The 13,315-nt window shown below is 43.5% G+C and overlaps 1 protein-coding gene across 3 annotated transcripts in view; it reads left to right on the forward strand.

Annotated features, from left to right (window-relative positions):
* The window catches only part of LOC121440968 (ATP-binding cassette sub-family G member 3-like), a 51,924-nt gene that overhangs the window by 24,738 nt on the left and 13,871 nt on the right, over window positions 1-13,315 (forward strand). For all 3 annotated transcript variants that reach the window (XM_041642064.1, XM_041642063.1, XM_041642065.1), the window contains exons 10-13: window positions 414-496; window positions 4,832-4,921; window positions 6,349-6,473; window positions 9,060-9,214. In XM_041642064.1, the coding sequence (XP_041497998.1) occupies window positions 414-496; window positions 4,832-4,921; window positions 6,349-6,473; window positions 9,060-9,214 (453 nt within the window). The remainder of the gene's footprint in view (window positions 1-413; window positions 497-4,831; window positions 4,922-6,348; window positions 6,474-9,059; window positions 9,215-13,315) is intronic.

The following is a 13,315-nucleotide window of genomic DNA, read 5'->3' on the forward strand; positions in this document are numbered from 1 at the left end:
CTTTCTGTTTTCTGGCACTAGAGTTGAGATCTCAGTTTAGGTGGACACTTTCTGTCACTTACCTGGGTTTGTTCCCTAACCTCCCCAGGAGCCTGCATTCTCTCCCACCCTGTGTCATCCAGACTTTACTGAGTCCTTCACTGGCAATTCCTGGTGGAGCACTGGGAGAAGTCTTAGCTTCCAGGGTCTGCATTGTTTGAGTCACAGATGGCAGAGACATTCATTTTTATATTAACATACAAGAAGTCTATTAATGTGTGTTTTGTATTCTTCCAGGAACTGTGGCCAAAATATAGTGTTTATCTCAGTGGAGAGATTTGATTAGGAAACCATATATCTTAAAATAATAAACAGTTGTGTAGAATACTATTGAATCCTAATGGAAACGTTTTCCCTGTATTTTTTTTTGAAAGACAATTATTGCAATCATAGCAGCCGTGATTGTGGGTACCAGTTTCCTTGCCCTACAAAATGACTGTACTGCAGTCCAGAACAGGTAAGCAAATGAGAAAATGCTGTCACTTTGTTCAAGCTTATATAAATCCATTAAGAATTCAAATTTGTGAATGGTGCTGGCACACACCTTTAGTGCCAGCATCAGGAGGCAGAGGCAAGCAGACCATTATGAATTCGAGGCCAGCTTGGTCTACACAGCTAGTGCCAGGACAGGCTCCAAAACTACACAGAAAATTCTTGTCTTGAAAAACCAAATAAAATAAAATAAAGAATTGGAATTTGTGACAAAAAGTAAACATTTGATCATACAATAGAGTGTGCTAATACATTGAAAGCTGAGTGGAAGACCTCAGTTTTTCACATGTGTTTGTGTGTAGAGAGTAGGAAACTACACACACCACAAAATTCACATTTTACAAGTTTAGTGTATGGAGGAGCTTCATGTTATGTGACTATCACCACACTCTACATCTAGGGTGTTTTTCTTCTTCCCAAATGTAATCCTCCAACTCTGAAAGAAGACTCCCCATACTACCTGTTCCAGATTCCTGGCATCAGCCATTTTGCTTTCTGTCATTGATCATGACTAACATGGGAACCCTGAATTGGAGTCACACAAATATCTGTGTTTTGATGCTGTTTTGATTTTTTTTCTTTTTTGCTTGTTTGTTTGTTTGTTTGTTTTGGGGGGAGCAGTTGGTTTCCTTTAGTTTAATGTCCTCAGGCCCATCAAAGTGTGGCATGTGGGGGGATTCCTTGGACGCTGTAAGGCAAAATAACAGCCCACTGTGTGTAGATGCTGCGTTGCTGAGCGTGCAAGTGCATCTGTGTGAGCCCTGGACTCTTGCTCATTGCGGTAGAAAGCTAAAGTGGCCCAAGCATAGCTGTTGGGTTAACTGTTTGCGGAGCTGCTGTCCTGTCTCCAACCCCACTGCACTATTCATATCCTCACCAGCACCACACAGGGCTCCAGTACATCCACATCCTCATGCATGTGGAGGTCAGAGGACAACTGGCAAGAGCGGATCCTTCCAGCAGTTGGGTTTCGGGGACTGTACTCAAGGTCATCAAGCTCGGTGCAGTCTTCACAGCTGCTGAACCATCTCACTGGCCCTTGAGTTTTCTCTGCTGATGAGTTATAGTGCTTTTTGTTTCTGAGCTGTGACTCCACCACAAGTTACATTATAGTGGAATTGTATTTATATTTTAATAAATAAAGCTTGACCAAAGATCAGAGTGCAAAACTAGCCACAATACACAGCTATAAAACCCAGGCAGTGGTGGCACACACCTTTAATCCCAGCAGTCACACTAGTTAGCCACAGAGGCCAGGTAGCAGTGGTGCACGCCTTTAATCCTAGCACTAGAAAGGAATATAAGGTGGGAAGAGACCGGAGCTCAGGGTCTCGGTCTCAGTCTGAGGTTCTGTGAATCATCCTGTGTGGGTCTGAGCATAATAGAGGTGAGAACTCTCCAGTGGTCGCCTCCTTTGCTTTTCTGATCTTCAACTTGAACTCCAGTAACTGTCTCAGGTTTTTATTATTCATGCTATAATACATAATCCGCAATCATCTTTTCTATTCTGTGTGTTGCCGTTTTAGTCTATTTATCATCACCTTGCTGCATAAATATTTTCTGCATAAATATGTTATTCTTTTGTTGTCAATCTTCTTGAACATGTTGGGCTTATTTGCATGAGTATGTAGTAAACAGATGAGACTCGGTTTTTGCAGACTTGTCATATGGATGTCTCTTTTGTAGTCTGAGCTATATATAATGTGGATTTAACAATATGCTTTCCTGGTAAAACTCTCTAATGACTATAGCATGTTCCCAACATAGTTTCTCATCAGGATCACAATTTTAAGAATTCTCCCTGTAATTTATGTGTTGCACACCACTGCCTGCTTGCTTGACTCCTTGCTTGATACCTCTGGCCTCAAGTTACCTCCAAATGGGTAGAGAGGCTTGACCATACAAGTTCTGTTAACATAGTGTTTGTGTGTATATGTGTGTTGTGTGTGTGTACGCCTTTTTGTAGTGTTATGTGTTATATGTTCAGGTTTTGTGGGGTGTACTCATGTTTAGGTAAGTGTGTACACATGTCTATGTTGTTGAGTGTGCAAGTGTCTGCACATGGAGGTCAGAGGTTTTGCCAGGTTTTCTTTGTTGACCCTCCACTTCCTTTTTCAAGGAAGGTCCCTCACTGACGTGGAGCTCATTGAGTTGGCTGTGCTGGCAAATGAGCTCCAAGTGTCCATCTCTGACCCTTCATCACTGGGGTGACAGATAAGATGTGCTGTGGCTGGGGACTTTTCCATGTGTTCTGAGCATTTGAACTTAGGTCGTGAGTGCTTCATGGCAGACACATTGCTGAGTGGGGCAACTTCACAGCCCCACACACCTGTTTTAATGTACAGAAAGCACTAATTACTTTTTAAGTCAAGAATAAACATAAAAATCAGTTCTTCTATGTATTTCTTTGTGTGTGAATCAGATTTAGTCTGCAGTGAGATGGCTATTATAGCTGTTCCCATGTTGTAACGCACTGGTGTTATACCTTAAGTGTGTAGCTATAGGTTGTCAATTATGATATCTATAAAATCAGATCAGAAAGTAAATATGGTATATGATTAAGTATAGCCAGGGCCACAATGTTCCTTTTCTAAGTTTTTGGTTTTGTTGATTAAAGCATAGGAAAGTAATTACATATGGAACTTGAGGAAAATTTATTGGAGACAGAGAGGGAGAATGCCCTGACTAACAGAAAATGGGTATGTGGGGGAATGAAAGAGTAGAAGGAGAGAAATTCCTGCATTTAGTAAAGTTAAATAAATGAGTCTTGAAAGCAAGACTGGCTCATTAGGAGAGGAAGAGAACCCAGGTCTCTGCTCTATTGTTGGTCATGTGGTGCTCAGGTCCTCTGTTTTGGGCAGGGCCATGGTTATGACCTGACAGACCTAGACCTTGTCATGTAGCCCAGACTGTCCTCTGTATGGAGCCATCCTCAGGCCTCTGTCTCCCAAGTTCCAGGACTTTGGAGGGCTTGCTTCCTGCTCTTCTCAGAATCTTACCTTTTCTTAGCTTGTCTTTCATTTCCAACATTTTGCTTTAATGAAGCCTTTGGTGGATTATAAAATGGAATTTTTCGCTAATGTAGAAGGAAAATCATCTCCAATAAAGTCCTGTTTCATCTAATTGATGACTAACTACCACCTAGATAAAGAGAGTCACCGAGCTCTGACTGTGAGTTAAAAAAAAAAAACTGTTATGTTAGGACCCAGTCAAACTGTTTGTCCTAAAGGAACCTGACATGTGTGTTCAGAAAACAGGTAACTGCAGAGGGCCTATTATTCCTCTTCCTCCTGCTTACTATCCCCTACCACATGAACACAATTATTTCTTCATAAATAAGCATGAATGAAGTCATTTTTTGAGCTCTTTGGAAACCATGCAGGAAGTTGGTTGGCCTGTTTTAGGGATCATCACTAGAGCATTAGAGATGTTCTACAGTCAATTCTGTAGTAAGCTCCTGAGTGTGGATTTCCCCACTGTTTCATGTTTTAATTCATATTCTTCTGTAAATCAACACATATTTAGCTTTATGTTTCTCTCTTTATACATTACGAATGATGTTTACCAAGTTTGTTAAATTGAAGTGATGGGTTAGGCTGCCACGACTAAATATAAGCCAAGTGTACGTAAAAGCAAATGTGTCTTCACACTGCAGAATGAGAGTCTGCGGTGAGGGTTCTCTCCCAGGCTCTTCCTGTCTGGTCGCCCTCTCTCAGGCCTCATGTCACAGACATTACAATGTTGTTTCAGCCCATGATGAGGACACAGATGACATTATGATGCTCCTTCCTCATGGTTTAGCCTAAAACTAACTAACTCCTAAATTATGTACTCTAGCATGATTATATTAAGGGTCATTATCAAATTGTTGGATTTTAAAGGACAAAATTAGACTAATAGATACTGTAGTGGAGACAACGAGGAAAATAAGTCATGGGACTCATGCTTCCTGACCTCTATAATCAGAACAGTTCTATATTTCCTTTCTTTCTTTTTTAAATACTTGTTTTATTTTTACGTATATGAGTGTTTGTCTGCATGGATCATGTTTGTATGTATGATGCGTGTGCCTTGAGACCTATGGAGGTCAGAAGAGGGCATCATATCGATTAGAACTAGAATAGCAGAGGCTTGTGATCCACGATGTGAGTGCTGTGTCCTTAGCAAGAGCAACAAGCACTCTTTACTGATGAACCGTCTCTCCACTATTCCATGTTATCTAATCTATTGAACAAGCTCTATAGGAAAAAAATTCTAATGTTGAATTTTGTTTGCTTTTGCCTCCATTCTCTCCCTGCAGAACCGTTGTCCTCCTCTTGGTCACAGGCTTTGAATGTATCACAAGCTTGTCTTCCAGGGAGCTCTTCATGATTGACAGGGATCGCTTCCTGTGAGTAACCCCTGAGCTAGGAGCAGAAATCAGGTGATGGTGATTAAGTTGATTACATTCATATATGGGCCTAGGATGTTATCTCAAGAAATACCAGTGATTTTCCTTTTTTCTTATTTGTTTAACTGAAAATTAAACAAACTATAAAGTTTATATTCATCATTGTTGCATCCCCAGGTGTTTTGAAGTATGCAAAGTGATTACTAATATTAATAAAAATGTATGGGAAATCAGGAGCAAAGGTGTCTACTGCCCAGTGAAAGTTCCAATTTATGGTGTGGTCACTAGATCTCAGTTCTAGAGACAACACAGTAGTAGGGGGCTGAAAATCACAGGAAATTCAAGAACCCACCAAATAAGGATGTCAGGGGTTTCATAGAGCTTAAGTGCATTGGAGCTGGAGAAATACAGCTGCTCAAGAATTAGTGTCATCCTCTTGATGGAGGGCTGGGAAAAGCCAGACAGTGAATGAATTTAAAAGAGCTCTTTATCTCCTGTGCTCTTCAAAGATGGAAGATTTTCCTAGTGGGTTATGCCCAGGATTCACTGCTCCCAAAGATGGCCAAGATTTGCCTCCAAGTACATGCCAAGGAGAGGAGCCATCAGAGAGGAGCTGAGAGCCTTGCTCAGTTGATAGAGTGCTGTCTTTGTGTTCATGAAACATTATGTTAGAGTCACGAAACCCTGAGCATGGCTGTATGTCTGTAATCCCAGCACTTGGGGCCTGGATAGAGGCAAGAGGATGGCCATTCTTGGCTACATATGGAATTTAGGGCCAACCTGCACTGGTGATCCTGTACCAAAACACACACACACAAAAAAAAAATCAGAGATATGCTTGAGGCACTGGGAGAGGAAGAACTTGGTATTTGGAAGAACCAGTAAAAGAAAGGGTTAGGTTTGACATCTGGTAAAGATTCAAGGTTGTAAAGAGAGATTATTGAACGGTACATCTGTCCTAAAGTGAGGGTAACAGAAGAGAATGATGTAGTGTCCTGAAGCTACACTGTGTCCTCAGAGTGATAGTGTCACCTTCTTCATAAGAACTGGAAGGAGAGAAGTCTCCATGACCACTGTCTGAGGTGAGGTACGAATGAGCTGCTCCTCGGGGAGCCAGCTTCAGAGGGCAGAGACTCTGAGGAGAGTGGGCACACTGGGCTGTTTGCCTGGAGGGGCTGTTGTGTGCTCGGGAGTGGACAAAAGAGGGGAGAGTTCTCTGGTGGGGAGAATCATAGTGAGAATGTCATAAGGATGATGGCTTAGAGATGCTGGTCCCTAAGATGGGGACATGTGTGGAAGTCAGCATGGAGTATAGGGAACCCTGTCTTGTTAGGCTCCTTGTGATAGCAGAGGTTAGTGTAGCCAGCATCTCCCCTGTGCATTCTGGATTAATCTAAGGATGAATAACATGATCTTTGTTGCTATAGACATGAACATACCAGTGGATACTACAGAGTGTCATCATATTTCTTTGGGAAATTGCTGGGTGAGCTGGTACTCAGGAGGTTATTGCCAACTATTATATTTACTGTTATAGTATTCAGCATAACAGGTAAGTAACAAAGCAAGAGAATGTGTCTTTACTCTTGGGGGAGCATGTTTGATTTGTGCAACTGAGGCAATGGTGTAGGCGGTCCTTCTGTATATGTGTCGCTTTTATGAGTTAATAAATAAAGATGCTGCTTTCAGCCATCAACCTGGCAAGCCTTCAGTAGAAGAGCAGAAGTATAAAAACACATCTCCACTGTGTTCCATCAAACAGGAGTTCAGTGAGAGAAAAGTTTCAAGACTTGCTCTCAAAAGAACTGCAAAGCTGTTTATGAAGTTCTGATTTTACTGAGATTCTATCTATAATAATTAACAATAACTTATACATTTGAGACAGTGTCAACAGATTGAGATCAATTATTAGTATTTATCCATATGTATGATAAAAGATTAATTTTTTGTTTAATTTGTATGTTTATGAGTGGTGTGTGTGTGCACGTGTGTGTATGTGTGTACACTAAGTGGATGCAGTACCTAGGGAGGCCAGAAGAGGACATAAGATCACTTATAACACCAAGAATATGAGCCACCGTGTAAGTGCTAGAAATGGAATACAGGGCCTCTGCAATAATAGTGCATGCTTTTAATCAGCGAGCCTTCTCTGTAGCCCAGCTCTACATTTTTCTCTATGTTTCTGTATAAGTGTCTACGTATGTAAATAAAATATAGAAAAGTGGATTATATCTCTTACATATGCACATATGAGTAAAATATTTAAATGTATACAATGTCTTCCTTTATCATCTTAAAGAGAGATGAAAGTACATTTGGTGTTTGTTGAAATTATATTATATAAATATTATTTAAAATATGTGAAAATAATCATCTGTGCACATGGTTAGTTTCATCTTAGACTGTTTAGAATCTTCATAATTTTCACACATATACTAACACACATGCACACTCATGTACAATCACACACACATATACACAGGCACACATACATAGACACATAAACACACACACACACACACACACACACACATATATATATATATATATGCATACAGACATGCACACACTCATACAAGTACACACAGAGACATGCACACACATACCCAACACACACACTCTCTCTCACACATATTCTCAAACTTTTAAAGATAATACTGGAAAGATTAGACTTTGTTTTATAGAATTCTGATCATTCCGAACCAGTCACTTAGGCCATGGGATGGTTATGGAAAATGTTCTTGTCCTGCAAGCCAGACAACCTGAATTTGACCCTCAGAAGCCACAGTAGAAGAGAAAATCACTCCAGAAAGATGTTCTTCAACTCCACATACACACCACGGCACATACATACCATGGGACATGCACACCATGACACATGCACACCATTACACATACACACCACATGCACATGCACAGCCATACCAACACATGTATTATACACACCATGATAATAAACAATATCTTTGAAAACAATTAGACTTGAAACTCAGCTCCCCCAGACTCTAACTAGTGTTCTTGTGTCTATTATAAAGCACACAACTATTTGTGGCTCATCGCATAAGCTCCATAAAGATTACAAATCAGCTTGTGGGACCCATTGTCTTTCTCCAGAGTAGTTACATGGTGATTTCCTAAGTAAAATTAAAATTGAGGGCACCCTCCTGTCCTCTAGATATTAAAACCACTGCTAGGTTGTTTAACCCTGCCTTAGTTAGGTTTCTAGCACTGTGACAAACACCGTGACCAGAACCAGCTCGGGGAACAAAGGGTTTATTTTATCTTACAGTTCAATGCCCTTCAAAAAGGGAAGTCAGGGCAGGAACTCAGGGCAGGAACATGGAGACATGATGTGAAACAGAGGCTGGGGGAATTCTGCTTACTGACTTGCTTCTAATGGCTTTCTAAGCCTGGTTTTTATAAAACCCAGGAACACTAGCCCAAGGATGGCATTATCCACAGTTGTCAAAGACCTCCCACATAAATCATTCATCAAGAAAATGTCCCCACAGGCTTGCCTACCTGCCAATCTAAAGGAAGCGTTGCTTAATTAGGTTCCCTATTTCCATGTGACCTACCTCATGTTCAGTTCAATTTTTGCCAGTTGTATTGCTTATAGCTCTACATGCCAGGATCTTATAAATTGCTCATAGCTGTGTATAGAGGCGAAAGGCTTTTGTATGAAAACATATTTTGTGGCAAGTGTAAAAATAAAGCCATATGTTAGGCTCATTGGTTAAGAGCACTTGCTGCTCCCCATAGTTGCCAAATTTGGTGCTTAAATTAACCCATTTCTATTAATCTGTGTGCCACCACTTGGCCATGTCTTTCCCTCATCATCAGGGAGCTTTCACTCTCTGTAACCACAACTCTATGAGTTCTGCTCCTCTCTTCTGCTCGCCAAAGGCAACTGCACACATATGTCATACATCCCCACAGACACACATAAAGAAACACATAAATAAAAAATAAATTTTTATGTAGATGCATGGAAAGAGACAATTAAATTGGAGATTCAGAGTAATAGAGTGATTATAAAACTAATGATAGTCCCCTTGGAGATTGAAGTACTATTTAAAAACTGTACAATAATCTGGACTTCAGTAGCTGCACTGACCCCCATCTTCTTCCTTTTAAGGAGTAATAACAGATGTGAAGGGTTTCTTCACTATGATATTTACTGTCATGATGTTGGCTTTTTGTGCCAGTTCCCTGCCACAGTTATTAGGAGCAGGGGAGATTGCAGCAGCTGTACCAACACAAATCATAACCATCTATTTTCTCATCACAATGGTGAGTGTGAATTGTTTTTTTTAATAGGTAAAATTTCTGTGTTTCTCCTTGCACATGTACATGCTTGACACATCAGGTCTTGGGGCAAAGTCCTATGATAAAGCTTATTATGGTCCATAGGAGAGAAGGAGCCACCTTTGCTTTCACATGTGTGGCTGCTGCTGTGATGTCAGTCCTATGACGTGGTTGGCATGCCCTTTCTAGTGAGCTCTTAACAGACATTGCTTGGGATCATATTACAAAACCATAGTAAATTAGAACTTTTAAGAAAGTGGTGTGATTGGCTGATTTGCTCACAAGACAGATGGCTGACTTCATTTTATCAGTGTGAGAGACTTGCCTGCTGTTTTAACCACAACAGATGTGATTTGGTTTATTCAGTAGTCTCTAGTGGGAAAGTCAAAGTCATGGTCAATGTAATTGTTCAATATGAGGAGTCTGTTGTTCTTAATTCCCGTTTGTCCTATGGGGTAAAGACGATTACGCAGGGAAAAGACACAGACACGCGGCGGTACCACGTGGTAGGTACACTTTTTAATGGGAAGGGAAAACACACTAGGAAAAGTGAAGGGAAGGGACAAAGGGAAGGGTTAAGAAGGGGCGAACTTGTGGCTTGTCCTTGCTTTTAACAGAGGATGCAAAGGCTTCTGGGAAATGTGTCCCGCGCTTGCCGTCCAGAGGGATGTTGGGAGTTGTAGTGTTGCAAGGGAACAACATTTCACCCTTTTGGTTTGATTAAAAAAAATTGGGGGACCTTAAAGGGTAGGGAATGGGGGCGTAGTCCAGTCTCTCATGGCTGCTTCCTGCTGACTTTGGGCGTTGAGGGGTCCAGGGAATGTCCGATTATCTTGGCAATGTCCCACTGGCGTTTGCGGTCGCTGGTGCAGTTGGTCACTGATGTCCATGTTCAGGGTTGCTGGCTGGTGTAGTTGGTCAATGATGTCCAGAGTTGCTGGCTGGTGTAGTCGGTCGCTGATGTTTGAAGTCCTGGCTGTCGTCTGAGGCGGCTGATTGAAGAAATCTGTGTGGCTTTTCCTGAGTAGCTGGGTCATCATTAAGATGCTGGAAGGCAAAAGTTGCATTAGTAAAAGAAAAAATTAAAAGAGGGGGGGGATTTTTGGAGAGCTGGGGTGAAGAGGGGGGGGGAGAGGGTCTTAGGATGTCTGGGGTTAAGAAATGATAAAAAAATTAAGTGATACTTATTCCTTTGTGATACTTATTCCTTTGTGTTTGATCCGTTGGGCTGGCATCCCGGAGCTTAAGGAAACTGTCTTAAGAGAAATAGATTCTAACCATACATCTCTTAACATTTTAGGGAGCCGCTGCTGCAGTCAGCGGCTGACCTGTTACGTAAGAGCTTTGTAGAGGAGAATCTGCTTACCACTTGTCTTCGCATTTGTTGGGGGTACCTGTAACGACAGCTAGACGGTTATTTATGAATTTAAAGAAGGGAGGGTGTGTTAACACAGTGACGGATCGGGACCATTGTTGTCCTTAGACTGTAGTAGGGGGGCTGAATCCGGCGTCCTTTGGAACTTAAGAGTACAGGGTCCCGTTTGAGTCACCGTGTATGAAGGATTATCTTGAGCTGTGGAGATAAACGGTTTAAGATGTGACAGGTGAATCCAATGAGGAATTCCTTTAAGCTTGGCAGCTGTGGGAGTTAAAAGAATTACTTTGAAAGGGCCCTGCCATTTAGGGGAAAGGGGTGAAGGGCGCTGGCCTGGGGGTGAGAGTAATACCTCATCCCCTATTTTAACTGGCGGCGGACATGTGTTAGCACATGGTCGAGGTAGTGAGTGATCTGTGAAGTCCCATAGTAGTGAGCGTAAGTGGAACAGGAGGGGAGTGAGCAGGTGGTCAGGAAGGGGGGAAGTCTCCGATGAGAAGCCGGGGGTTAAGACCGGCCGCCCATACATGAGTTCAAAGGGTGAGATGAGGAGGGGGCCCCTTGGAAGGGCTCGGAGTCGGAAAAGAGCTAAAGGCAGGAGCCTTACCCAGTCGAGGTGGAGTTCTTGTGACATCTTAATGAGGGCTTCCTTTAAAGAGCCGTTAGTTCGTTCTACCTTACCTGACGACTGAGGATGGTACGGTATATGAAAATTCCAGGGGATCCCGAGCGCTTTAGACAAATTTTGAGAAATCTGAGAAGTAAACTCTGGACCGTTATCTGACTGGAGAGAAGTTGGGAGTCCAAACCGAGGAATAATCTCTCGGAGGAGAATATCAGAGACTGTCTGGGCCCTCTTGTTAGAGGTGGGGAAGGCTTCAACCCACCCAGACATTGTATCCACCAGAACCAGGAGATATTTAATCCTCCTGACTGTGGGCATATGAGTAAAATCCAGCTGCCAATCAGTTCCCGGAAGGGAGCCCCTTGCTTGGTGGGTAGGGAAAGGGAAGCTACGATATTTAGTCCTGGGATCTGACTTTTGGCAGATCTGACAGGAGGCTGCTGTAGCTTTTAGGAGCCTGATATCCTTAGGTGTAACAAAGGGAGAGTGGTGGTTAGTGACAGCGGGAGCTTAGAGGGGCCTTGGAAGATCGAGGGGGAGGCGTAGGACAGGGAGGAGACGCTCCAAGCTGCCTGTGTGGCCTGTGGCGGAGAGGAGACAGGGAAGAAACGGAAGACACACACGACCTGTTGCGGGAGAAGTGGGGCGAGGCTGGCCTGGAGAAGGAACGGTATTGGGTGAGCTGTCGCTGTCGCTCAACTGGGCGGAGCGAGAGTGAGTGGCCCCCCCAGGCGCGGTGGGGGGGGTGTGGAGGCAGGGGGGTTGAGGTTTGTCCGCGGGATCCATAGCAGCGGCGGGAGCAGAGGGTCCCCGGAAGGATGGCATTGCACCAGCCTTCCAGATGTGGGGGTTGGTTACAGAGCCCACGACTGAAATGAAGTCTGTCCGCAAAAGGTAACTGGCCCGAACCCAGCTACCGTACGGGGGGGGGAGGAAAAGCCCCGGCCCTGGCTGGGAGGAGACAATTACCGCGAACACGGCAAGCCAAGAGCGCTGGCGTCCCGGGCGTTCTTGGGGCGTGCTAACTCTTAACTGCCCCGAGCCCAGCAACCGTACGGGAGAGAAAGTCCCGGCTGGGAGGAGGCGATTAAGCTCTTTAGGGCACAGGGCCCGGAGGTGCCACAAAAAGTGGCCCGAAAGTGGACAGGAAAAAAGTTAGAAAAAAAAGGAAGAAAGAAGGAGAAAAAAAGCCCGGAGCACCGAACTCCGGGTGTGCGGACTGAGCGTTTCGGCCGAGGGCAAAAAAAAACTCGGGGAAGTGGGTTAGCAACCTAGCCTTAGCCCGAGGTGTGCAAAGAAAGCCGGCCGGACAGTCTTTGAACGCCCCAGGGGGAAGGAAGCCAACTCAGGGTAACTCACGGATCAGGATGAAGCTGTTGAAATGGCCCTGGAAACAGGTGGTGGTGAGCGAAGGCTGTAGGTTCTTTGGACATTGTCGGTGAAGCCCAGAGGCAAAGCCTCGGGCATCGGACGGAGAGGTCTCCGAGTTGATGAGGCGGCACCAAAATGTTGTTCTTAATTCCCGTTTGTCCTATGGGGTAAAGACGATTACGCAGGGAAAAGACACAGACACGCGGCGGTACCACGTGGTAGGTACACTTTTTAATGGGAAGGGAAAACACACTAGGAAAAGTGAAGGGAAGGGACAAAGGGAAGGGTTAAGAAGGGGCGAACTTGTGGCTTGTCCTTGCTTTTAACAGAGGATGCAAAGGCTTCTGGGAAATGTGTCCCGCGCTTGCCGTCCAGAGGGATGTTGGGAGTTGTAGTGTTGCAAGGGAACAACAGAGTCTATCTCAGAGTTCATTTGTTCTTAAAAGGGTTAGGAATAGCAAAAAATTCCTGACTACTAAATACTAACCATTCTCCTGAATTAGCACACTTCTGCTCATTTGTCTGTAATTAATTACTCAGTCTTAGTCTTTCATGCCCATGAATGACACACTTAATGTAAATGACTCTGATGTAGGAAGTCCTTCCGTATATGTGTTGCTTTTATTGGTTATTGAATATAGAAGCTGCTTTAGCCCGTGATAGGGCAGAGTAGAGCTAGGTGCAAAAACTAAACTGAATCCTGGGAAAAAGAAGG

This window comes from Microtus oregoni, unplaced genomic scaffold, assembly GCF_018167655.1.
Source record: "Microtus oregoni isolate MIOR12 unplaced genomic scaffold, Mior012 000072F_ref0000427, whole genome shotgun sequence".
Lineage (NCBI taxonomy): Eukaryota > Metazoa > Chordata > Mammalia > Rodentia > Cricetidae > Microtus > Microtus oregoni.